Here is a 24,505-nt window from a genome sequence, read left to right as displayed (position 1 = left end):
AATGCACAGCAAATGGAACAATGAAAACTACAGTTTTAAGCATGCTAGCAATACATGGTTGATGTGTGTTATTATAAAATCTTGATAGCACATTAATACAGTATTATTATATAGTAAAACAAAACAAAAACCTCTGGCTTTCTGAGCAGTTTCTTTTGAGTTCAATTCACATATTGATTTCTGTCCAGGTATTTCTATGGTGCATACAGGGGACTCCCTTTGATTACATATTAGAAGTTCACTCTAACACATTGAGTCCTTCATGGATATGCATTAAGCTTTGCATGTTCATTCTCAGTTAAACATAAGGTTGAATTTTTCTTGTACTTTAAAGGGGGGGATATTTGTTCTGTGTTCAAACTGTGATCAGTCTGTGGTAGCAGCCGATTGGAGAAAATACAAGGTGACAGAAAGTGGGGGGGGGGGGGGGATATTTCTGCCAGTACAGAAGGTCTATATTTATCACAAACCTTATCTATGCAGTACTGAAGTGCTTCTTGAAGGAAATAATCAATTGAAGATGGGATAGCTTGAAGTGAATGAATTGCTTATTGTACCAGCCATAGGCCATGACATCAAATAATAGACAACCTTTAAAAGTACAGTAAGCACTTTCCAAAATAAACATTAAAACTTCTGTATGCTGACTCTTTAAAATTACAGTAGCAGTGATGTGATAACAGTAACAATGCCTGATTTGTATCATCCCAAACTATCTCCATTTCTAGCCTCTGCTGTGGATTTTACTAATGTAGCTCAGATTTTTTGGGCTGCGACTGCAAATGTGGCAACCTTTGTTGTTATATTTTTGGAATGATCCACTAAGAAGTCACAGATAATTGCTGACTGTTGCCATGCTGCCAAAAAAGGGCTTCTGGGAGCCCTTTTTCTTCCAAAAGGGCTCCCAGAAGATTGTTTCTAGGGCCATTAGACGAAGGGCAATGTAGCAGATAGTGTATTAAATCTTCTCTTTCTCCCAACCCACAAATACAAAGTTGCTGGGCATGAGGGATCCCTCTATATGTTCCCTCTACCAGCCTGATGGCATTGTTTGGAAGCACGGAGCTGTAAATGCTTTTCTAAGGGCTACAGACATGAAGTCTTGAAGATATTGTTGACAATATTGGTCACTCTTTAGTAGAGGGTTGTTTTTTTTCATGTCAGGAGTGACTTGAGAAACTGCAAGTTGCTTCTGGTGAGAAAATATGCCGTCTGCAAGGATGTTGCCTGGGGGACGCCCAGATGTTTTACCATTCTGTGGGAGGCTTCTCTCATGTCCCTGCATGGGAAGCTGGACCTCACCCCACTCCCTGGATTCAAACTGCTGACCTTTTGGTCAGCAGTCCTGCCAGCACAAGGGTTTAATTCATTGCACCACTGGGGGCCCTTAGTAGTAGAGGGTACCAAGTAATGAAACTCTGCTGGATAGCTTGAAGTATATTTGGGGATACAGAACCAATTCAGCTTCAGCTGGTTATTCAGATTGCTCATCTGACCATATTAAACAACGTATAGCAAACTAGAAGCATCCAATTTCACTTCTGTATAGTCAGCATGAGACACTGCATTAGGGTCAAACTGCAAAAGGTGATGGCAATTATTTCCCAGAAGAGATTACAGCAGCTGCTAGTCACTAACCTTTTACAACAGCAAAAGATGGATATGGGGCCTTCGTCTTCCAGTCTGTACCTTCCCGAATTTGGTAAATCTTTGCACTGTGATATGAAGCTATGAAGTTCTGTCTCTGGAAAACCTTCTTGTTGGTAATGCTATAAATAAAGTCATGTTATTCAGGTTCATTGTGTTGCAACTCAGACAAGGTACAGGAGACAAATTCAGAATAGCAGAAGCCCCCCTTCCCATCCCCCTCCCCCGGGGCTACGGCAGCTCCTCTGGGCCAGTCTGGGGGCTCACTGGCTGACCCCTCCCCACAGACCCGTCTGCTTCTCCCCGCAGGCCCCTCCGGGGCTGTATGCTATATCATGTTTCAAGAAGGAGGTGCTATGCAGGGTTGGAAAAATGAATATATCCCAAGCTAAAGGGAGGACTGAAGGCAAGGGCAAATAGCACTCTGGTTAAAAGTGATTCACTGCTCATATCCCTCCTAAAACTGGAGTTTGCCTTCATGCTGGCTTAAATACTAGTAAGAAAATAGTGGGTGCAAGCTCAGTCACTGAAGTGAGATAGGTGACTTTCCTGTTATTTCTCTCCAGTTTTCTGAGGCTGAGACTTGCCTAGGGCACATAATGGTTGAAATGGCCGAGCAGCCTCTGTCTCCAACACATGGCAGGAGCAGAAAGTGGGACACAGTTGTTGGTACAAATCATATTATCATAGGTCATGATTTGATGATTTGTTGAAATTCTACAATGTTATATTATTGGAAATAACAACCTTCTTCAAGCCTCCACTAGTTACATGTTTGTATATAATTCAGATTGCTTACTGTATTGTGTATGTGTGTATTGGTATGCAGTTTTCCTTAACTCTATTTTGTGGGAGGGGCTGCAGACCATATGATCAGAACTGGGACTGTTCAGACTCAGACTCCATTTTAGAAACAGTATGCTTTCAGACGTCAGTAGAAACAGTTCAGTTTAGAAGTCTTCAGAAACAGAGGCTCTATTAGACTCTCAGAACAGAGAGATGCTTTAGACTATGGACTGCTGATTATAAGAAAGATGCCCTGTATTACCTACAAAGAGAAACTACTTGCAATCCTATCTGTAACTAGACTAATATGTAATGTACCTGTATGCTGAATACATGTAAGTTTGTGAGTAAACTAATGATGTTACTTTTAAAGAAATCTACCTTATTTTTGCCTCTTGGAAGCATGATTTAAACCAAGATGTTTTAAGGAAGAATAAATGTTTTTGGGCAACTGAAAGAGCATTTCTGAAACTCTGCTATATATCTGGCTTTTTGTGCATTGGCATGTCTTTGCCCCTAACAGTTCAAAGAGATATCTAGGTATATCAGTTTAACAGCTGAGAAACCTAACTGCCTTGCATGAATACTGGTCAACCTTCTCCACTAAGGTTGACTCAAGCAAATTTTTAACTCTTATAAGGGAGATTTCTGATTTTCCCCAATGGTGTTGAATAATAATAATAATAATTATTATTATTATTATTAAACTTTATTTATACCCCGCTATCATCTCCCCTCAGGGCAGCTAAATGCCATTTCCCAAAAAATTATGGCATCATTTTTCCAAAAGGTTATGATCTAAAAGTAATGTCTTTCTAAATATCATAATTCTCCAAAATATATTAGCCAAACTCTCTTTTCTTTGGGCATTGTTGCAGATTTAACTTTAACCTAATACGTCACACTAAGCAGAATTCTATCGAAGAGATCTGCAAAGTTGACTATGCCCCATAGTTTGATCTACTGGCAGCTTTTACTGCAGCTGCAGAAACATTTAAAGGCCACACATCATAATCTTGGTGCTATGGAAAGGATGGGCATTTTTAGTTGTTCAACTGCAACTCTTAGGATCCATTTCCTTGAGTTCTGTTATTCAAAAAAGAGACCTGCAATACAGCAACATCTGGAGAACCACATGTTTCACTCTAATGGTCAATGCACTTAGCACATTAATTACAGATGTAAGCAAGCTTGGTTCCCCATTTGGTTTATAAGTCCCATCAGCCTTAGACTTCATAGCTGTTGTTGGAAAATCAGATCAACAACTAGAGGACTACCTCCCTAATCCATTATTTTCCTTTGATCTAGTTATATAACAAATAAGAGTATGTTTCATATTTAGACGTCTTAAATAGTTTAGGACAAGAAATATTATAAATTCAATAGCCTGAAACTTGATAAATATAATAATAATAATAATAATAATAATAATAATAATAATAATAATAATCTTTATTTATACCCTTCCACCATCTCCCCAAAGGGGACTCAGGGCAGCTTACATGAGGCCATGCCCATCAATACAGAAACACAATAAAACACAAAAACACAAAATATTTTGAGATTCCCTTCAGGTGCCTTTTAAAAAGGCCCAGTGTAATAATCAGGTGCTTATTTCAAAGCTCTTGAAAGTCACAATTAATTATAAAAACAATTTGAAACTGCATTTTCCTACATTTGTTGCACATACCTTAACTGTTTCATATGTGTCTGTAATGAGGGCAATGAAGAGGCTTAGAACCATGTAGATAAACAGGCTAATGAAGGAGTAGAGGTAGATCCGACTGAAGAGCCAAACCAAATAGCTTTTCTGCTGCATTTTTGCAAAAGTGGCAAACATGTCATCTCCATTTATCAGAGAGAAGAGACACTCGGAAACCATGTTCAAGGAGCGGAACTTGAAGATAAAAAGTTTTTTAAAAAAAGACAAGAGGAAAACATTTATACAACTTTCAAACTGTTTACAAACTTTTTGCAATGGAAACATCACAAAAATATTACATATTTTATTTGGGGCTTGTTGCTATGCAGGGAACAGGATTTGGGAATTAGAAGATAGTACTTTTGGGCTATTTGCATGCATAAATATTAATAGATCTCAATATTAATCTCAGGCTAAGGTAACAGATAGACTGATTTTCTCAAATTGCCCTAAACAAAATTCTTCACTTTCTGAATCATCATCATCTAATACCCATGGAATTAGGAACTAGATAAATGTAAAGGATTCCCCTGACATCAAGTCTAGTCGTTTCTAACTCTGAGATGGTAGTGCTCATTTCCATTTCTAAGCTGAAGAGCCAGCATTGTCTGTAGACGCATGCTAGGTCGTGTGGCCGGCATGACTACATGGAGCGCCGTTAACTTTCCGCCGAGGCAGTACCTATTGATCTATTCACATCTGCATGTTTTTGAACTGCTTGGTTGGCCACCGCACTCCCTGAATTCGAACTGCCAACCTTTTGATCAGCAAGTTCAGCAACTAAGCTCTTATACACATATACATGTTAATAGCACACTTGTTTACATTTAAAAAAACAATACCTTAACGTGATATGGGCCCAGCACAATCCAGCCACAGAAACAATAACCCAGATATATCATAGCAGCACAACAGCAAAATCGAATGACATTGGGCAAGGCTGCACGTAGTGTCAGTATAAGCAACTACAAAGAAAAAAAAAGCCCAGAACAATCCATTAGATGTTAGCTATGCATTCAGTATGGTTATCTATTAACAGAAAATAAAATGAGTAATAACAGCACAGAGGTCCCCAAAATCCTTACATTGTATTTCTGAAAGAAGCCAAGATAGCGGATCACTCCCAGCCACACAAGCATGGTGGAGGTTCCCAACAGGATACTACAGACATCGTAGCTCGTTAGACTCTGGATAAAACATACAAACAAATAAAAGTGATAATCTGGTGGTATCACCTTTGCCATATTTGCCCACAGATCTTAAACCACATGCCAGGGTAGGTAGAAGCAGAGATTTGGAAACATTATATTTTTGGACTATAGCTCTCAGAATTGCCCAACCAGCATAGCCAATGTGTGTTGTAATTCAAAATAGTAATATTTCCAAGCTGTTCATATATGCCCTGAGGCATATAGATGCACAAAGTGTGCCAATTATTGAAGTGCACATTTCCATTCATAGCTGATAAGGTATCTAAAGAGGGAGAGGGAGAGAGACTGAGAGAGAGTGAGGTCCTTTATTCACATTTCCAATAGAAATTGGAAGAAAGGAAGGCCACACACATCCTTTCTGTGCAATGGCAGTATTCCCACCACCTGATCAAATATTTAGCCCAAACCTCAACTTTAATGCTAATGATGAAAAGATATTAAAATGGAAGAACCCAGAGTTCAGTTGTAATATATTTTTAAAAACCCAAAATACCAAACTATTAATGGTCAGTTCAATTAGAAGACATTTCAAGCAGAGAAAAGGAGGATCCATGTGAGGCTTTTTCTAACCATTATGCAAATTTCTTACCTTGGCTTGGATTTCCATCTTTAGTGTAGAACCAATTATGGTTAGAACGTCGCTGACTATGATCATGATATACCACCCATTGACAAATTCCATCATATCATTGAAGGATACTTCTTTCTTATAATGAAGTTGGAAAAAAATCACAAACTCCTGAAGGGATTGGATGGAGGATAAAAGAAGACAATATGCAATGAAGAACTAACTTTGACATGTAGTACAAAATGACAAGAAAGAAAACTCACCCTCTGTAGACGAATTCCTCTAATCACAGAGCGTGTGCACAGAATCAGTGATGTAAGACATGTCAATATGACAAAGGCATCAAAGATCATCATATAGTGGGTATTCTTCTGTACTGAAAGAAGAAAAAATCCAAGATTATTTTATAATAATGTCTTCCTATATCCCATACTCCTTGATGTGTATTTTGTGGACTAGGGATGGAAATAATTCAGTCTTTGAGATGTTGTTGGACTGCAACACCCATCACTCAACATTGGCTAAGCTGGCTAGGACTATGTTGTCGAAGGCTTTCATGGCTGGAATCACTGGGTTGCTGTGAGGTTTCTGGCCTGTATGGCCATGTTCCAGAAGCATTCTCTCCTGATGTTTCACCCACATTTATGGCAAACATCCTCAAAGGTTGTGAAGTCTGTCGGAAACTAGGCAAGTGGGGTTAATATATCTGTGGAATGTCCGGGTAGAAAGAACTTGCCTGTTTAAGGAAAGTGTGAATATTGCAATTGGCCACCTTGATTAGCATTGAATTGCCTTGCAGCTTCAAAGCCTGGCTGCTTCCAGCCTGGGGAAATTCTTTGTTGGGAGGTGTTCACATAACAGAGCACCTGAAGAACTAACCTGGACACAGATTATTTGAGAACACAAAAATGCTGGACTCCTCTAACAACCACCATGTCAGACTACAGAGAGAAGCCATTGAAATCCACAAGCACATGGACAATTTCAACAGAAAGGAGGAAACCATGAAAAGGAACAAAATCTGGCAACCAATATTTAAAAACTCTAAAATCAGAACAGTAAATAAAGAGCAACACTCAAAAACAGGGGAATTCCTGACATAAAACAATCGGGGCCAGCTAACACCTCCCAACAAAGGATTCCCCCAGGCAGGAAGCAGACAAGTTTTGAAGCTGCAAGGCCATACAGTGCTAACCCTGGGTTAAACGATGGTGCAAATGTGTACAAATTGATGGTGATTATATTGAACGGTAGTTTCTGTAGAGCATAGTTCATGCTATAATCTGTAGCAACTTCTGCAGTTATATGTTCATTCATAACATTTTTGTGACACAGGAGGCAAAGCTTTTTGATTCACCCACGTATTATAATCCAAGGACCGTTAAATATCAAGGTGAAAAGACCCATGAAAAATTTTGGCACATTTCTCTGAACATTATTACATCAGCTCAGGAGGAAAGAAAAATGTGGGCTTAGAATTTAGATGCAAGATGAATGCAACACATTCTGTCTTTTCTATTATTCTGAGAAGCATCCTCCTGATAAATGTCATTTTCTTGCTGAGGGAAGAGACATTCCTTATGGGGGCCTAATGGAGAATCTCCTCCCACTGCAAATAATTGCATGGATTTTTCCACTTCAGGAACACAGAGGAAAACAATGTTATACTGTATACCTTCTCTCCTCCTCACCTCCTTATTCATCAAATAAATTAAGTTCCATTAATAATAATACATATTAGACATAAAAACATATTATTTATATAATTATATATGCATTCTGCAAAATATTAGATCTGTGTCCTGACTACTTACTTGATCCAGAAACATGCCAATCTTTACACTCGTTGATGGCAATATCATTATCCAGGCTTATTTTAATTCTTCCACTATGTGCTTTATTATCAAAGACTATCTATACCAGACAGAGGAATGGGGAGAGAAAGACATTGTTTTAATTTTTTTTATTTAAATCCTCCAGATAAAGATCTGTGATCTTGTTATATAATGACACATCATTAAGACAAAACAGTAAAAACAGAAATAAGAATTGTACTTCCGCTCAGGAATACAAGGTTGAGAAGACTTACTTTTTTTCAAATGCTTGTTCAAAATAGTTAAATTAATTGAAGATTAAAAGCTGGCTTTAGCTGTAACAAACATGTTACAGGTCATCTCCTACATGAACAAAGTTTTTTGTAAATTGTAAATTTCATGCGAAGCTGAAATTTCCATTTTGATTTCCACAGGCAAGCAGATCGTTCACTGATAGGAATGAAGTGGCCCTTTAAATGTTGTTGGACTACAACTCCCTACCTTCCTCACAGTTGACTATGCTAGCTAGAGATAGCACAGGGATACTGGAAGTTGCACTACAACACCTGGATGCCTGCACGATTCCAATCCCTGCCTTGACCACTATGTTATTCATAGTGTAGCTCTTCAGCATTCTGTAATATTTCTTGACTTTCACTTTGCCCATGCCTCTGTTACCAAAGCCTTCACACCAAAAACACACAAAGTCGGAGAAAAATGTACTGAAACTATAGAGATTGAATAGCCTTGATGGGATGAGGGGACCCAGCCCCTACACAATGATTTATTTATTTATTTACTTGCTGTATTTGTATACCGCCTTTCTCATCCTTTTGGTGACTCAAGGTGATTAGCCTTCTATGTTTCATCAACTTCGATACTTTTAAAGAAGCATTTGCACTTCCGGTAGTGGCAAAGATGGCGGACGCAGCAAGCTAGAGACGCTCGTCCTAAGCTTGCCCCCTCTGAGTGCCCCAGGGTGAGTTACTCTCCCCCTGCCCCGTGGAAAAACAGGGCAGTCGAGACCTTCAGACTTGCACCCCCGGGGGTGCCCCCCCGAGAAGTCTGAAAGGTTGGAGCCACGAGTGGGAGGGCTGGCCAAGGCCGAACCAGGCCGAGACCAGGTCAGAACGCCGGCCACTATTTTAAACCACAGCACTGAAGGAAAAAGAAAAAAGAAAACAAAGAGGTCTGTGTAAGAGAAGTAGAAGAGAAGAGAACAGGGGAAAGAAGAACAGACACACACGAAGAAGATGAAGGGAATATAATACGACATATGGATATAAGACCAACATAAGAGGAAGAAGGATACGTCAAGTTAAGTCCAAATTAAAGTGAACCAAAGCAAAGATAGAGGCGAAGATAGAGGAAACAGAGGAAAGACCAGCGCTCCCTTCCTGACCCTCCTCGCCCCCCTCCCCCCTCTCACAAGAAGCACAAAAGACTGCAAGGAGACCAAGGAGATCAAAGAAGCGTGGCAGAAAAGGTAGGAAGGTAGGAACGTCCCAACCCCCCGGTATTACTCTTCGGCGCTTCCGTGACTCACCTAGGGAGCTCGTCACCGCCAACGCCCCCGCAGACGCCGCGGACCGGTGCGGACCCAGGCGAAACCGTGGCGACCGCCCCTTAGCGGAGACCAGGAGGGAGCGGTCGGCTCAGCGGACCGCCAAACGACGTCCAGCCCCCGCGAAAGCCAGGGGAAGACTGCCAAAGGAAGAAACAAGGAGGTGGCGAGCCCGGAAATCTCGTGAGAGACGGCAGAGAAAACGAGAAGAAACGGGAGAAAGCGAGATCCAGGTAATATCGCGAGAAGATATTATCAAAACAAGGAAGTAAATATAAAGAATAAAGATAAAAGAAAAAGAAAACGCCAGAGGTAACGAGGGATAAAGGGACAGAGACTATAGAGGGACAAGAAATAAGGAAAACTTAAGAACTAAACCAGCAATAAAAGAATAAAAAACAAATGATTGAAGATAACCCTTGCTGAAAGACAGAAGAAGAGAGGAGTGAGGTGGAAGGAGGGGGAGGTGGAGATGCGGAGAGGGAGGGAAGAGTCAAGCTAGGAACCATAACAAAAGATAATTTATCATACATAATAAAAAGAGGAAGAGCAAAAGGAACTCATCGATCCAGCAAAAAGATGTCGGCTCAAAAAAAACCCGAAAGGGACAGGGAAAAGGACAAAAAAGCGAGCAACAAGAAAGATACCCCAGGAGAAGAGTCAAATACTAAAGATGTATTGACAGAAATAAATAAACTATACCTCCTGGTGCAAAATATGCAAACTAACCAAGTTACACAAAATGCCACGCTGAAAAAAGAACTAAAAGAAGAACTAAAGGAAATGAAGAAAGATCTAAAAGAAGAATTACACGCAGCCTTTAAAAGTGAATTGAAGGTAACGAGAGAGGACATCACAAGATTGACACAAGAAAACAAAGATCTTAGAAGAGAGAATGAAAACATGAAGGACCAACAACTAGACCTAAGAGAGAAGGTCAAAACCATGGAAGGAACAATTGCATCTCTAAAATCATATAGAGAACTACAAGAAAGCAGAGAAAAAGAACTACAACTCAGATTCCGCAACATACAAGAAAATGACCAAGAAAACATCAAAGAACTAATTACCGACATAATAGCCAACATCTGCAAGACCACCAAAGAATCAATAGAAAAAAATGTAGACAGGGTCATAAGGATCAATTCTAGCTATGCAAAGAAAAATAATGTCCCGCGGGATGTGTTGGTGTTCTTCACAAACAAAGCAACAAGAGATGAGGTACTTAAAGAAAACGCTAAAAATCCCACATTATACAAAGGCAATAGAATAGTTATCCTTAAAGAGCTACCAATAACAATATTAGAAAGACGAAGAAAATACCACTTCTTAACAGATGAACTGAAAAGAAGGAATGCCCGATTTAGATGGGAAAAAACAGAAGGAGTGATGGTGACATGGAACAACACAAAACATTGGTTAACAACGGAAGAAAAAGCCAAAGCCTTTTGGGAGAAAACATTTCAGAAGGAACCTCAAAAAGACTCAAGGAAAGGAGAGGAAAAAAAAGAAGGCCCAACATCACCGATGACGGAAGGAGGAGACAGCGAGATTGAAAGCAGTGAGGAAACCTCCCCAACAAGGACAGAACGGAACAAGAAGAAAAGGAAAAGAGCAAGGAAAAAATCGCCTAAACAACTCAACCAGGAGACGGAACCGGAGAGGACCAACCAGAGGACTACTGATAAGGTAATAAAAAATATTTTTAATGGACTTAAAGCTTAAAATGAAAATAATATCCCAGAATGTAAATGGAATGAACTCCCCGGGGAAGAGAAAAAGAATATGGCATTACTTAAGAAAAGAGGGATGTGATATAACATGTCTCCAGGAGACACATATGATTAAAAAACATGCACACCTCCTAGAGCAAAGCAAGTTAGGAAATCTATTCCAGGCTTCTAGCACAGAAAAGAAAAGAGGCCTAGCCACATATGTCAAAAATAATTTCACGTCCAAATTAGCCTTCAAAGATGGGGAAGGGAGAATACTAGGAGTATTGGTGGATATAAATGGGAAAAATATACTAATCTGCAACATATATGCCCCTAACGGGGGGAAGGTTAAATTTTGTGAGAAACTCCGTAACTGCATAATGGAAACAGAATACGACGAACTGATGATAGTAGGAGATTTTAATGGAGTAATAGATATCGATAGAGATAAATAAAAAAAAAAGGGGCAAGGCTTACCCCAATCTTCTACACTTCCAAAAAAATGTCTCCAAATGTTAGAAGAACTAGGAACAATAGACCTATGGAGAGTTCAACATAGGAATGAGGTCGACTATACTTTCTTCTCAAACCGCCACCAAACATGGTCCCGGATAGATATGGTATGGGGTACCAAGTCATTAGCAACAAAAGTAAAAAAATCAAAGATACTACCCATACTAACTTCGGACCATGCACCCATACTCATAATAATACAAGAAAACACAATCCCTGGAACAACATACACATGGAAACTAAGGGACTACTTAATTAAAGGAGAGAAAAATATAAAAAGATACAAAGAACTGATAGAAGAATTTTTCATCCTCAACACAGAAAAAGAGACCCCTATAGAAACAATTTGGGATGCCTCCAAAGCTTACGTTAGAGGATTCTTTATAGAACACGCCACCAGAATAAACAAAAGGAAAAGAGAAGAACAAGAAAAGCTCAAGAAAGAGTTAGAAGAGAAGGAAAAAACAGCAAAGCTGAACCCAGGCAATAAAAAATTACAACACCAGATATCCATTCTAAGGAAAAAAATAACAACTCTACACTTAGAAGAAATGGAAAAAAAAACTTAGATATGTGAAACAAGAATACTTCGAAAACGCAAACAAAGTGAGTAAATGGCTGGCAAGGAAACTAGCTATAAAAAGGCACTCCCGAATCATCACACAAATCGAAGAAAAGGGGAATTTCTTCAATCAAACCCCGGAAATAATTGATCAATTTACGGAATATTACAGAAATCTATATACTGAAGACAACATCTCAAAGGAAAAAGTTATGCAGTTCCTTGGAAAACAGAAGATAACGAAGATAACAGAAGCCCAGAGAGAGGTATTAAACAGAAAGATATCCAAGGAAGAGATAGGAAAAGTAATCCAAAACTTACCACAAAACAAAGCGCCAGGCCCGGATGGCTTCACGGGAACCTACTACAAAACCTTCATAGACCAACTAACAACACCTCTCCTAAAAACAATGAATAAAGTAATGGAAGAAGGGAAAATCCCGGAAACATGGAGACATGCGAATGTAACCTTGATCCCGAAAGACCACACGGACAAGACCCAAACCAAAAATTACAGACCGATATCACTTCTGAACCAGGACTATAAGATTTTCTCCAACATACTAGGAAACAGATTAAAAGAAATCCTAAATGAAAGAACAGAAGAAGAGCAGAAAGGTTTCCTACCAAAGCGCCAACTAAAAGAAAATATACGCGTAATAATAGATGCAATCGAGTATTACGAGAAGAAGATACAAAAAGAAGTAGCATTTTTATTTTTGGACGCAGAAAAGGCGTTTGATAACGTCAACTGGTTCCTATTCAAAGAAACACTCAAAGAAATGGATATCGGATACAACGTTGCTACTGCAATAGAAGCAATATACTCCAAACAATATGCAAACTTACTAATAAATGGCCAAAAATCAGAAACAATCAGAATCGAAAAAGGAACAAGGCAGGGATGCCCCCTTTCCCCCTTGATATTCATCCTCACCCTTGAACTACTTCTATGTAACATCAGAAGAAACGAAGAACTGAAGGGATTACGAATTGGAAAATACTCATTCAAGATCCGGGCATATGCCGATGATCTCGTATGCATTGTAGAAGATCCAATAAATAGCATAGATAAATGGTGGCAAGAAATAACCAACTATGGAGAAGTGGCAGGACTTAAGATAAATAAAGACAAAACTCAAATGCTTACAAAAAATATAACGAAAAAGAGGGAGGAAGAACTACAAAAAAGAACATCAATTAAGATAACAAAGAAAGTGAAATATCTAGGAATCATAATAACAACAAAAAATATACAATTATATAAAAACAACTATGAACAGAAATGGTCCAAAATAAGAGAAAAATTGAAGAGACGGGAGACATTAAATCTCTCCCTGATGGGAAGAATCGCGGCGATTCAAATGAACATTCTACCGGATATACTCCATCTATTTCAGGCAATACCAATAATAAAGACAAAAACAACCTTCAAAATATGGCACAAGGATATAACAGACTTTATATGGAAAAGAGGTAGACATAGAATCAGCTTCATCAATTTGTGCGACAGCAAAAAAAGAGGAGGCTTGGCACTGCCAAACCTACAGTTATATCATGACGCAGCCGCCATCTGCTGGATAAAAGACTGGATAGGACTCAGGGAGCGGAAACTACTAGCCCTTGAAAGCTTTGATTTGATGCAGGGGTGGCACAACTACCTTTGGAGAGGTAAAACAAAAGGAGAGAGTAATTTCAGAAATCACTTCGTACGGGACCCTCTAATCCAAACTTGGGAAAGGTATAAAACGAAAATCTATCAAAAAACACCGCTTTGGTTCTCTCCCAACGAGGCAAGCCAAATCAAAGGAACATCGAGAGACATATGGTTAACATACAAAGAAATACTGAAATGCTCCCCCCAAGGACCAGCAATTAAAACCCAAGAAGAACTTAAACAGTATGACACCACACTTTCCTGGTTCCAATATCACCAAATAAATGAGAGTTATAACCAAGACAAAACTTTAGGCTTCGAAATAAAAGATACGATATGTGAGAAAATCCTAAAGACAGGAAGCAAACAAATTAAAAAAGTATACCAGCAACTATTGACATGGGAAACGGAGAAAGAACAAATAAAAGACAACATGGTAAAGTGGGCCAAAGACATAGGCCGACCCATTAAACTAGAGGAATGGGAGGAAGTATGGACAAAAAAGCTAAAACTTACCTACGCAAATGAAATTAAAGAAAATTGGTATAAGCTCTACTTTAGGTGGTATCTAACACCGGAACAAATAGCGAAATTTAGCAAAGGAAAAATAGAGGGGAAGTGTTGGAAATGCCAGAGAACCAGTGGAAGTTTCATACATATGTGGTGGAGCTGCAGGAGGGTTAAAACTTATTGGCACGAGATTTGTACTGAAATAGAGAAAATTATCCAAATAAAAATTAAACTGAAGCCAGAATACTTTTTGCTTGGCATTCTAGACTTTAACCTGGAAAAAAATGAAAACAAGATTTTTTTCTATCTTACTACAGCCGCCCGAATTAAACTAGCACAATATTGGAAAACCAACGAGATACCAACAAAAGAACAATGGATCCTGAAAACGTATGACATAATGAATATGGACCTCTTGACGAATAAACTCTCAAGCAACTTAGACAAAACTAAAACCACGGATTGGGACAGAGTCTTGAAATATTTCGAGAACACAAAGAAATGAATGTAAAGAAAGCTCGACATTGTCTACATAACAAGAAAATATGATAAGAGAATAAGCAGAGATGAAAACCAAGTCTAATTCAGGTTCACAGACCTAGTCGGAAGTCATCACCCCTTTCCCATCCCCGCATTCCCCCACACCCCAACCCTCCCCCCAGGAGAGAATGTTGACAAGTGGACATAGGACGTAGGAATGATTGAAAGTAACCAACCCCTTTCCCCTACCCCCCAGGCGTGGATGGACCCCCCTTTTTCCCTCCCGATACCCCATTTACCCACACTGTTTCCCTCCCCCTTATAGGCACCCCCCCCTTGTATTTTTTATACTATTGTATTTAAGAAAAACCTAATAAAAATATTTAAAAAAAAAAGAAGCATTTGCAAAAAGTGGTTGAAGCTATTGATATTGAAAGACTAATCTTCAATTTGCAATAGAAAGTAATAACTATCCAGCCAATTAAATTCATAGTTGATGATTAAATCTCTAAATGTCTCATCTTCAGACCAATTAAATCCCTTATTTGCCTCATCCCATCTGCTACCTCCCCAAAGCTGCCAAGACAAATGCAGAAACAGTCCAAAAGAAAATATGATAGGACTCTGAATCCATTCATTCCTTAAAACCCTTTGGAGAAGAAGACTAGGGCCCTTAAGTAAAGGAGAACGTTATCATTCAAGTTTCTACTCACTGTCAGAGTGAAATCATAGCAATCTGGGAGTTCATGGTGACGAACCGTCTGGAGATTGATGGCCTTCAGTTTGAATGTGAGCTCAAGAGTCACAAGTCTAGAAGATAGTTTTGAATGTTATTCATTTGTTACCAACAGGAACAAACAAGTACCCAAGTACCTAGGCTTGCCATAGGCCATCCCATCATCTCTGGTTCTCAAGGCAAGAGGGAGGAAACAGGGCAGAAGCGCAATCTTGAAAAGTATGTGAATATATTTTTTTCTTTAGTTGTTAGGCATTTTAAATTATTCAAATGCAGCAACATCACCAGGACCTCCTTTTTTGTAACATAGCCATTGTTCACATCTTGTGACATTACAGAATGACAGCCCTAGTCACAGTTTTGGACTATGTACCCGAAGGGAGGAGGAGCAGGATTCAACAAGGGTGTTGCTCCCCAAAAATATGGCAGTGTAGACTCATGCAATCCAGTTCAAAGCAGATAATATGGATTATCTACTTTGATCATTTGAATTAAAGGGCAGCGTAGAAGGGGCCTTACTATCTTAAGTGCTAGAAACTGCAATATTGAAGGAAATTTTCATTAGAAGGGGGAAATTCATATTTAAGGGTAAAAATGTCCATATTTCTTCCTGCCATACCTACAGACCTAGTAATTGTACAAGTCACCATTTTTCCACCTCACCTATGGAAGTCAAGAGTGAAGTTGAGATAGTTCTTCTGTAGTGTTCGGTTTACCAAAGGCAGAATTGGCTCCACATAAACACATTCTATAGAAAGAAGAACACAGATGTGTTGTCGAGAAAGCATTCAGAACCTCATACAAAAAAAAAAAACAAGGAGCCTGGAACAGGACTAGAGAAACTGTGGCCCTGCATTTGGGAGTATCCCACTAAAAACCCACTTGCAGTGCCTTCTATCCTTCAAAAACTGATAGTTCAAGTTCTATTGGGATGAAGCAAGAGATACTGTCTCTTACGGCACATAGCCACAAGTTAAAGGATCAAATACAACAAGGTTTTTTTCTCAAAGGGAAAAATATTCCAGTGCAAGCAGGACTAGATAGTACTTTATAAGGAGTTGGGCTCTGATATGATACAACTGATAAAGCTGCTGATGCTCTATATCAGGCATGGGCAAACTTCAGCTCTCCAGGTGTTTTGGACTTCAACTCCCACAATTCCTAACAGCTGGTAGGCTGCTAGGAATTGTAGGAATTCAAGTCCAAAACACCTGATGGGCCGAAGTTTCCCCATGCTTGCTCTATGACTGCAACATGCATTTGTTCCCAATCCTGTCAGAGTTATATAGACCCCGCCCCCCTCATGCACGTGCACACTGATGTGAGTACTTAGAAAGGATTACCAGTTTCAATTTCTGGGTCAATATCAAAGGTGTCATTTCCAGGACAGATGGTGCCTTGCTTGTAGAAGTACTGGCATATTGCCATAGGTGTCTCTTCAGCTCCTTTCTTTTCATAGGCATGGTTTCCAACAGAGATGTTGCGAAGCTGTAAATACTAAGCCAAAAGTGGTAGCTGTTTAGTGCCTGGAAAGTTGAGGCCTTCAGCTGACGGTCCTTTGCATGATCTACCACTCTGTAAGGCTATCCTCTATACCAGAACTGAAGTCCAAAATACCTGGGGGATCAAAAGTATAAAGTAGTGGTTCTCAACCTGTGGGTCCCCAGGTGTTTTGGTCTTCAACTCCCAGAAATCCTAACATATGATAAACTGGCTGGGATTTCTGGGAGTTGTAGGCCAAAACACCTGGGGACCCAGAGGTTGAGAACCACTACTCTATACTTTTGATCCCCCAGGTATTTTGGACTTCAGTTCTCACAATTCCTGACCACTGGCCAATATGGCTATGGGTTCTGGGACTTGAAATCCTAAACACATGGAGGAGCAAAGTTTGAGTACCACTCTCTAAACCCCTACCAGGAGAAGTCAGGCTGCCAAGATTCCGTTATTCTATAACATATTTGGATTTGGATTAGCTTTTTGATTATTTCTCATCTTATTTTTAAATAATACGTTTTGCTTTAATTCTGATCTTGGGCATTATCTGTATGACTTTTATCATAATTTATTATTGTAATTTTACTGTCTTCTTATAGTTTTGTATAAACGTTGTAAACTGCTTTAAATGATTCTCAGAAAATCAACAGTGATGATAATAAAAGAAGACCTGCTAAAAGGGCATCTAATTATATTTAGATCAAAGGTTTTTTTATCATGTCAGAAGCAACTTGAGAAACTACAAATTGTTTCGGGTGTGAAGAATTGGCTGTCTGCAAAGATGTTGCCCAGGGGACGCCTGGATGTTTTACTATCCTGTAGGAGGCTTCTCTCATGTCCACACAAGGGAAGCTGGAGATGACAGATGGAAGCTCACCCCATCTCGTGGGTTCGAACCGCTGACCATCAGGTCAGTAGTTCAGTTGACACAAGGGTTTAACTCATTGCACCACCGTGCAATGTCAAGGTGAAAATGTTACTTGAATACATCTAGGGCAGTGGTTCTCAACCTGGGGTCCCCAGATGTTTTTGGCCTACAACTCCCAGAAATCCCAGCCAGTTTACCAGCTGTTAGGATTTCTGGGAATTGAAGGCCAAAAACATCTGGGGACCCACAGGTTGAGAACTACTGATCTAGGGTTGCTCTCTTAACTTCACTTGGAATAATAGCTTCCATTAATTTTATATTACAAAAGTCTTTGAGATTAGAAAATGCACTTTTGGAATATTAAATGAGCCCATTCTTCATAAAAGAGAACTCTTTCAACCCTTTAAGTAGTTTTGTATAGCAAGATCTATAACAAATGGTTGGATTTGACAATTTCCCTTTTTCTCATTTACACAAAGGTAAGAGTCAGTTCAGGCCATGTGACTGAAGCTGTAATAATAGTATGTTGATTTGGAAAAACAATCTTCATGTGGAAATCTGTTCTGGGACTTATTCAACAAATGTAGATGTTGTCTGGTTGGCTTATCATACACAGATGCTGACAAATTACAACAAAGGGTGATAAGGTTGTAAGCATTCAAACCACATGGAAACCCAATGGTCCAGTTGATCATTATAATTTTATATTCTCATGATTAATTCTGCAAATGGATAGCCAGACAAGAACTGAACATATTTCATGTGGAGTCCTAGCATATCACTACTGTGAATAATTGTTGCTGACAACATGTTACCTTGTACCTAAGAGGTCCTTATGAAAAGCTTCTCGACAACAAAGATTTTTCAATAGAAGAAGGCTTATGTTGACACATTAATGATGGACTTTCCATAGACTTTGGCTTAAGTACACTCCATTTAACATTCACAATTTTTACTGCATAATTACCATATATACTCCAGTATAAACCGACCTGAATATAAGCCGAGGCACCTAATTTTACCAGAAAAAACTAGGAAAACGGATTGACTCGAGCATAAACCGAAGGTGGTAAATGCAGCAATTACTGGTAAATTTCAAAATAAAAATAGATACCACTAAAATTACATTAATTGAGGCATCAGTAGGTTAAAGGTTTTTAAATATTTGCATAAAATTGTAATTTAAGATAAGACTGTCTAACTCTGATTAAACCATTATTCTAACCTTCTTCATTGTAAAAGTGCCTACATATCCTTCCAATAATAACAGAATAAAATAATAAATGTAATAATAATAGACTAAAATGATAAATGTAATAATAATAAATAGAATGAAATAATAAATGTAATAATAATAATAATAATAATAATAATAATAATAATATAAAATAAAAAATAACCTTGACTCAAGTATAAGCCAAGGGGGACTTTTTTAGCCTAAAAAGGGCTGAAAAACTAGGTTTATACTCAAGTATATACAGTATATAATGAGGTGGTTGTAGTGTAGCATATAACTTGTTTGACTTGAACTGCCAAGACCAAGATTCAAATCTCTTTAATAATAATAAACTTTATTTATATCCCACCACCATCTCCTAAAAGGGACTCAGGGCAGCTTACAAGACACTGCAGAGCAGTATATAACATAAACGATACAGTATATAACATAAACGAGTATAACACAATCACATAAAAATTATAAAACAACCACAATAATACACAGCAATAATGATCACTGGATGTCTTTGAGTCAGTTACCATCTCTCAGCCTAAACTATTTCACAGGGTTGTTATTTGGTGAAAATGGAAAAGAAAAGAAACATCAAATGAGATCATTGGAGGAGGAGATCAAGGAAGAAATAAACAAAGCCAAAGAAAACAGGCTTGTTTTTTCGAGTACTCATTTGTATTCATTTAACACTCATAGCTGAATTTCTGGAATAACATATCGCTTTTAAAAGCTTGGTTTATGGAAAATGACTACAGTTTGCTATACACATACAGTAAAACAAACAATTTACCTGGTTTATTGCAAAGGAGATTTGGTCATACACATCCATTTGTGTATACACTGCATAGGTGTCATCCAGTCTGTCTGTATAGCCTTTCAGGAAGAGATGTTTAAAAGCCACGGTGTTTTCTTCTTTAAATGCAACTACCATCTGGTTACTTAATCCAAAGACTACTAGCTGAAAACCATCAAAATAGAAAGATAAGATGGAAGGAAGATTTGTTTACACACACACATCTAAGTAATTTAAAAGTTTAAGAACCAGTAGTTCTTAAATGTTGCTTCCTTAAGTTAAGCAAATAATAATAATAATAATAATAATAATAATAATATATTTTATTTATATTCTGCTCTATCTCCCTGATGGGACTCAGAGCAGATTACAGAATGCATATATGGCAAACATTCAATGCCATTATACAATTAACAACAAAGACAGACAATATATAGACAAAGGCAAAGGATTCCCCCTTTCTATCTCCAGCATCTGGATGCTGTGTTCGGCTCCAGCCATGGGGAGGTGCTCTTGTTCTATTTTCCATGCCAAGGAGCCTGCTGTCCATGGACGCCTTCCTGGTCGAATTGCCAGAGTGTCTGCATGGGTGTCATTTACCTCCCCACCAAAGCAGTACCTTTTGATCTACTCACATTATTGTTTTTGAACTGCTAGGTAGGCAGGAGCTAGGGCTAATGGCAGGAGCTCCCCCCGACTCATGGCTTGAACTGCCAACCTTCTGGATTGCAAGAATTTCTGCAGCTGGCAGTTTAACCCACTGTGCTACCGCAACCCCTGGTATCTATGCTCAGCAATACAGAAAGCCAACAAAGTATAGTGGTTTGGGTGTTGGGACTATGATTCTGGTGACAAGCTTCCAAAACCCTGCTCAGTCATGGAAAACCCACTCTTTCATTCACCAAGTTGCAATAATAGAAAGCTGACACCTTCCAGTTGCCCATGCCTTGCCCATGCCTGCTGAAATCCAACACCTCTGGAGAGTGTTGAAATGGAGATGGATGAACTGGTTTTCCAAAATATTAAAAGATTAGCTAACACAATGGCTACAAAATTAATCCTTTAAAAAAATCTGCACATATACACTTTCTTAAGTACATTTATATCACATCCCTCAAATCTTTATACCTCATAAATAAGTCTATAATGTAGAATTAATGCAGTTTGACCAATGCTATGGAGTCATGGTAATTGTGGTTTTACAAACTGTCTCTGCCAAAGAATGCTGGAACTTAATCAAACTAAAAATTCTAGGATTTCACTGCATTAATTCTACAGTAGAGATGCACTCAGTCAGTCTTTCAGGCAGGATCTACACTGCCATATACAATCCAGATTATATTATTTGAACTGGATTATATAGCAATGTAGACTCATATAATCCAGTTTGATTCAGATAATTTGGATTGTCTGCTTTGATAATTACATGACAGTGCAGATCTAGCTTCAGACCTGAGAAAGTTATTTTTCTTTCTCTACTTGAATGATATGAAAATAGGGAGTCAATTTTCCTTTTAGCTCTCGGATTCTAAGATTGGAAATGTGGCATGTGAAGTAGCTCTGGAAATGTAGCTCTCTCAAAGCAACAACAACAAATATTTATTTATGTCCCATATGATCTAACTTTTCACAACAAAAGTAAAGACATGTAGTCAAGCAACATCACAGTAGGGTAAAGATGGCAAACATTATTAAGGAGAAATAACACTAGGAAGCACTGCAGAAGTTTGCTTTTGCTTAAGCCTTTTAAGAAGATAAAGATTTCATCCTTCATCTTCCTTCCTCTCTCCCTAGCTAACTGAATGGGGCCCCTGGTGGTGCACTGGGATAAGCCCTTGTGCCGGCAGGACTGCTGACCGAAAGGTCAGCGGTTCGAATCCAGGGAGCGGGGTGAGCTCCCATCTGTCAGCTCCAACTTCTCATGCGGGGACATGAGAGAAGCCTCCCACAGGATGGTAAAAACATCCAGGCATCCCCTAGGCAACATCCTTGCAGACAGCCAGTTCTCTCACACCAGAAGCAACTTGCAGTTTCTCAAGTTGCTTCTGACCTGAAAGGAAAAAAAGCTAAATGAATTAGATACTTCTGAACTTTGAAGTACATTTCCTGCAAATGAAATAAGCTGATGACAGTATGAGGAAGAAAGAGATACTGGGTCACTTTAAAAGCAGCTAAAAGATATGTTGACAGAGGATTAATCAGGACATTCCAGCATCTGCCCGCAGACTCACCTGGATAGTAACCATTGCAATTTTCAGAAGTTGAATGCCAAGCTTCCAAGGCTTCCTCCCTCGAGCCCAGAATTTTTCACAGGGGTTCATAAAGAAAAATTTAAGTTTCCTTCTGAGCTGATCTTCTAGGAGCAATTCCTGACATATTGAAGACCGCTGCTTGTAACTGTAAAGGTTTTCTTCATCATGAGAACTGCAGCTGCTAACAATCACTTCAGCAGTATCCATGGCTAGAATTTTTAAAAAATAACATGGATAAATCAAAAATTATATTAGAAGTCATAACCCTTTGAAAAATGATGCCATAACCTCTTATTAAACAGCATGACCTGTTAGAGTCATAACCTTTTTGGAAAATAGTATTCATGCAAGGCAATCAGGTTTCTTAGCTGTTAGACTGATAAACTTAGATATCTCTTTGTTCTGTTAGGCACAAAGATATGCCAATGCACAAAATACACACACATACACATATATAACAGTTTTAGAAGTATTCTTTTTAGTTGCCCCAAAACATGTACTCTTCCTCAAAATAGATTTGCCTTTAAATTATGCTCTCAAGAGGACTTCTTTAAAAGTAACATAGTTGGTTTACTCACAAACTTCATGTATTCAGCATACAGGTACTCTGCTTATCAGCCCAGTTAGAAATAGGATTTGAAGTAGTTTCTCTGTATAGATAACACAGGGCATCATTCAAGCTTGCAAACTTTGTGTTTTGTCTGTTTGTTTGTTTTTTTTAAAACATAATACAACTGTCTGGTTGCTCCTGACATGATAAATAAATATCATTCTTACAATCAACAGTCCAAAGTCCAAAGCATCACTCTATTCTGAGAGTCTAATAGAGTATCTGTCTAGTCTGAAAGTCCAATGGAGTCTGTACAGTCTGAGAGTCTGAAAGCATACATCTGTTCCTACTGAAGTCCAAAACATACAGTTCCTAATGAAGTCTCTAAGCATTCTCTTCCTACTGAAGTCTAAAGCAAAACAGTTCCAAAAATTGAGTCTGAGTCCTAAACAAGCCCAGAAATACACAAGCATGTGGACAATTTCAACAGAAAGGAGGAAACCATGAAAATGAACAAAATCTGGCTACCAGTATTAAAAAAAAACTCTAAAATTACAACAGCACAACAACAGAGAGGAAACAAACAAGGACATCTAATCACCTCTCAACAAAAGTTTGCTCCAGGCACTGTCAGGCCATTATATGCTAATCAAGGTGGTCAGTTGAAACATTCACACCTAGCTCCAGCAGACAAGAGTCCTTTGTCCCATCCTGATCATTCCACAGATATATAAACCCATTTTCCTAGTTCCAACAGACCTCACTATCCCTGAGGATGCTTGCCATAGATGCAGGCGAAACGTCAGGAGAGAATGCCTCTAGACCATGGCCATATAGCCCGAAAAACCCTACAACAACCCAAGCCCAGACCTGATCATATGGTCTGCAGTCCTTCCCACAACAAAGAGTTTTTAAAAAACTGCAAACCAATATACCTATATATAATACAGTAATCAAATTATATACGTAAGAAATAACTCGTAGAGGCTTGAAGAAGGTTGCTATTTCCAACACTCTCTGGAAGAGGATGATAGAGCCTAACCCAGAAATGTCCAAAGAGAATCCCTCTCAAGGGAATCATTTTACTATATATCAGCAGCTAAGCAAAACAGAAAATGACATATCTGTTAAAAATGGGAGAAAAATTAATTCCCCCTGATCAGCTCCAATTCTTCACAGAAAGCACTAATTTTGTTTCCAAAGGAAACATTTTCCATAAGCACAGAACTTTGTATAGCACTTTTAAAATTTCCAGTTTTCATATTACAGGCCTAGAATGATACAATGGTAGAGTTGAAAGCGACCGAAGGGACTCTGTAGTTCAACTTCCTGCCTTGCAGGAATACACAACAAAAGACTCCTGAAAAGAAGGCATCCAACCGTTTAAAGACAATCAAAGAGGGAGAATCCATCACTCTCCAAGACAATTTATTCCTACAGTAGAAAAAGTTCTTGATAATTAGACAGATTCTCATTTCTTGTATTTTGAACCCTTTGTATCATGTTCTAGTCTCTGCAACAGCAAAAAACAAGCTGGCTTATTCTATCTACTTCATGACCCTTCAAATATTTAATGCTAAATAACATGTCACCAGAGTTTGGATCAGGGGTCCTCAAACTAAGGCCCGGGGGCTGGATGCGGCCCCCCAAGATCATTAATCCGGCCCTCGCTAAGGGTCAACCTAAGTCTGAAACGACTCAAAAGCACATAACAACAACAACAATCCTATCTCATCAGCCAAAAGCAGGCCCACATTTCCCATTGAAATACTAATAAGTTTATATTTGTTAACATTGTTCCTCATTTTAATTATTGTATTGTTTTTAAGTGTTTTTACACTACAAATAA

The 24,505-nt window shown here is 38.7% G+C and overlaps 1 protein-coding gene across 1 annotated transcript in view; it reads right to left on the bottom strand.

Annotated features, from left to right (window-relative positions):
• Positions 1–24,505, bottom strand: part of MCOLN3 (mucolipin TRP cation channel 3) — a 38,712-nt gene that overhangs the window by 3,647 nt on the left and 10,560 nt on the right. The window contains exons 2-13 of the mRNA XM_067467791.1: positions 22,086–22,315; positions 19,852–20,019; positions 16,809–16,962; positions 16,129–16,213; positions 15,443–15,539; positions 7,729–7,828; positions 6,178–6,290; positions 5,936–6,085; positions 5,221–5,322; positions 4,978–5,100; positions 4,124–4,330; positions 1,639–1,769 (exon numbers count right to left, since the gene is read on the bottom strand). Of these exons, the coding sequence (XP_067323892.1) occupies positions 1,639–1,769; positions 4,124–4,330; positions 4,978–5,100; positions 5,221–5,322; positions 5,936–6,085; positions 6,178–6,290; positions 7,729–7,828; positions 15,443–15,539; positions 16,129–16,213; positions 16,809–16,962; positions 19,852–20,019; positions 22,086–22,313 (1,658 nt within the window). The 5' untranslated portion in view covers positions 22,314–22,315. The remainder of the gene's footprint in view (positions 1–1,638; positions 1,770–4,123; positions 4,331–4,977; positions 5,101–5,220; positions 5,323–5,935; positions 6,086–6,177; positions 6,291–7,728; positions 7,829–15,442; positions 15,540–16,128; positions 16,214–16,808; positions 16,963–19,851; positions 20,020–22,085; positions 22,316–24,505) is intronic.

This window comes from Anolis sagrei, chromosome 4, assembly GCF_037176765.1.
Source record: "Anolis sagrei isolate rAnoSag1 chromosome 4, rAnoSag1.mat, whole genome shotgun sequence".
Classification (NCBI taxonomy): domain Eukaryota; kingdom Metazoa; phylum Chordata; class Lepidosauria; order Squamata; family Dactyloidae; genus Anolis; species Anolis sagrei.
This window is presented reverse-complemented; position numbering and strand designations above follow the sequence as displayed.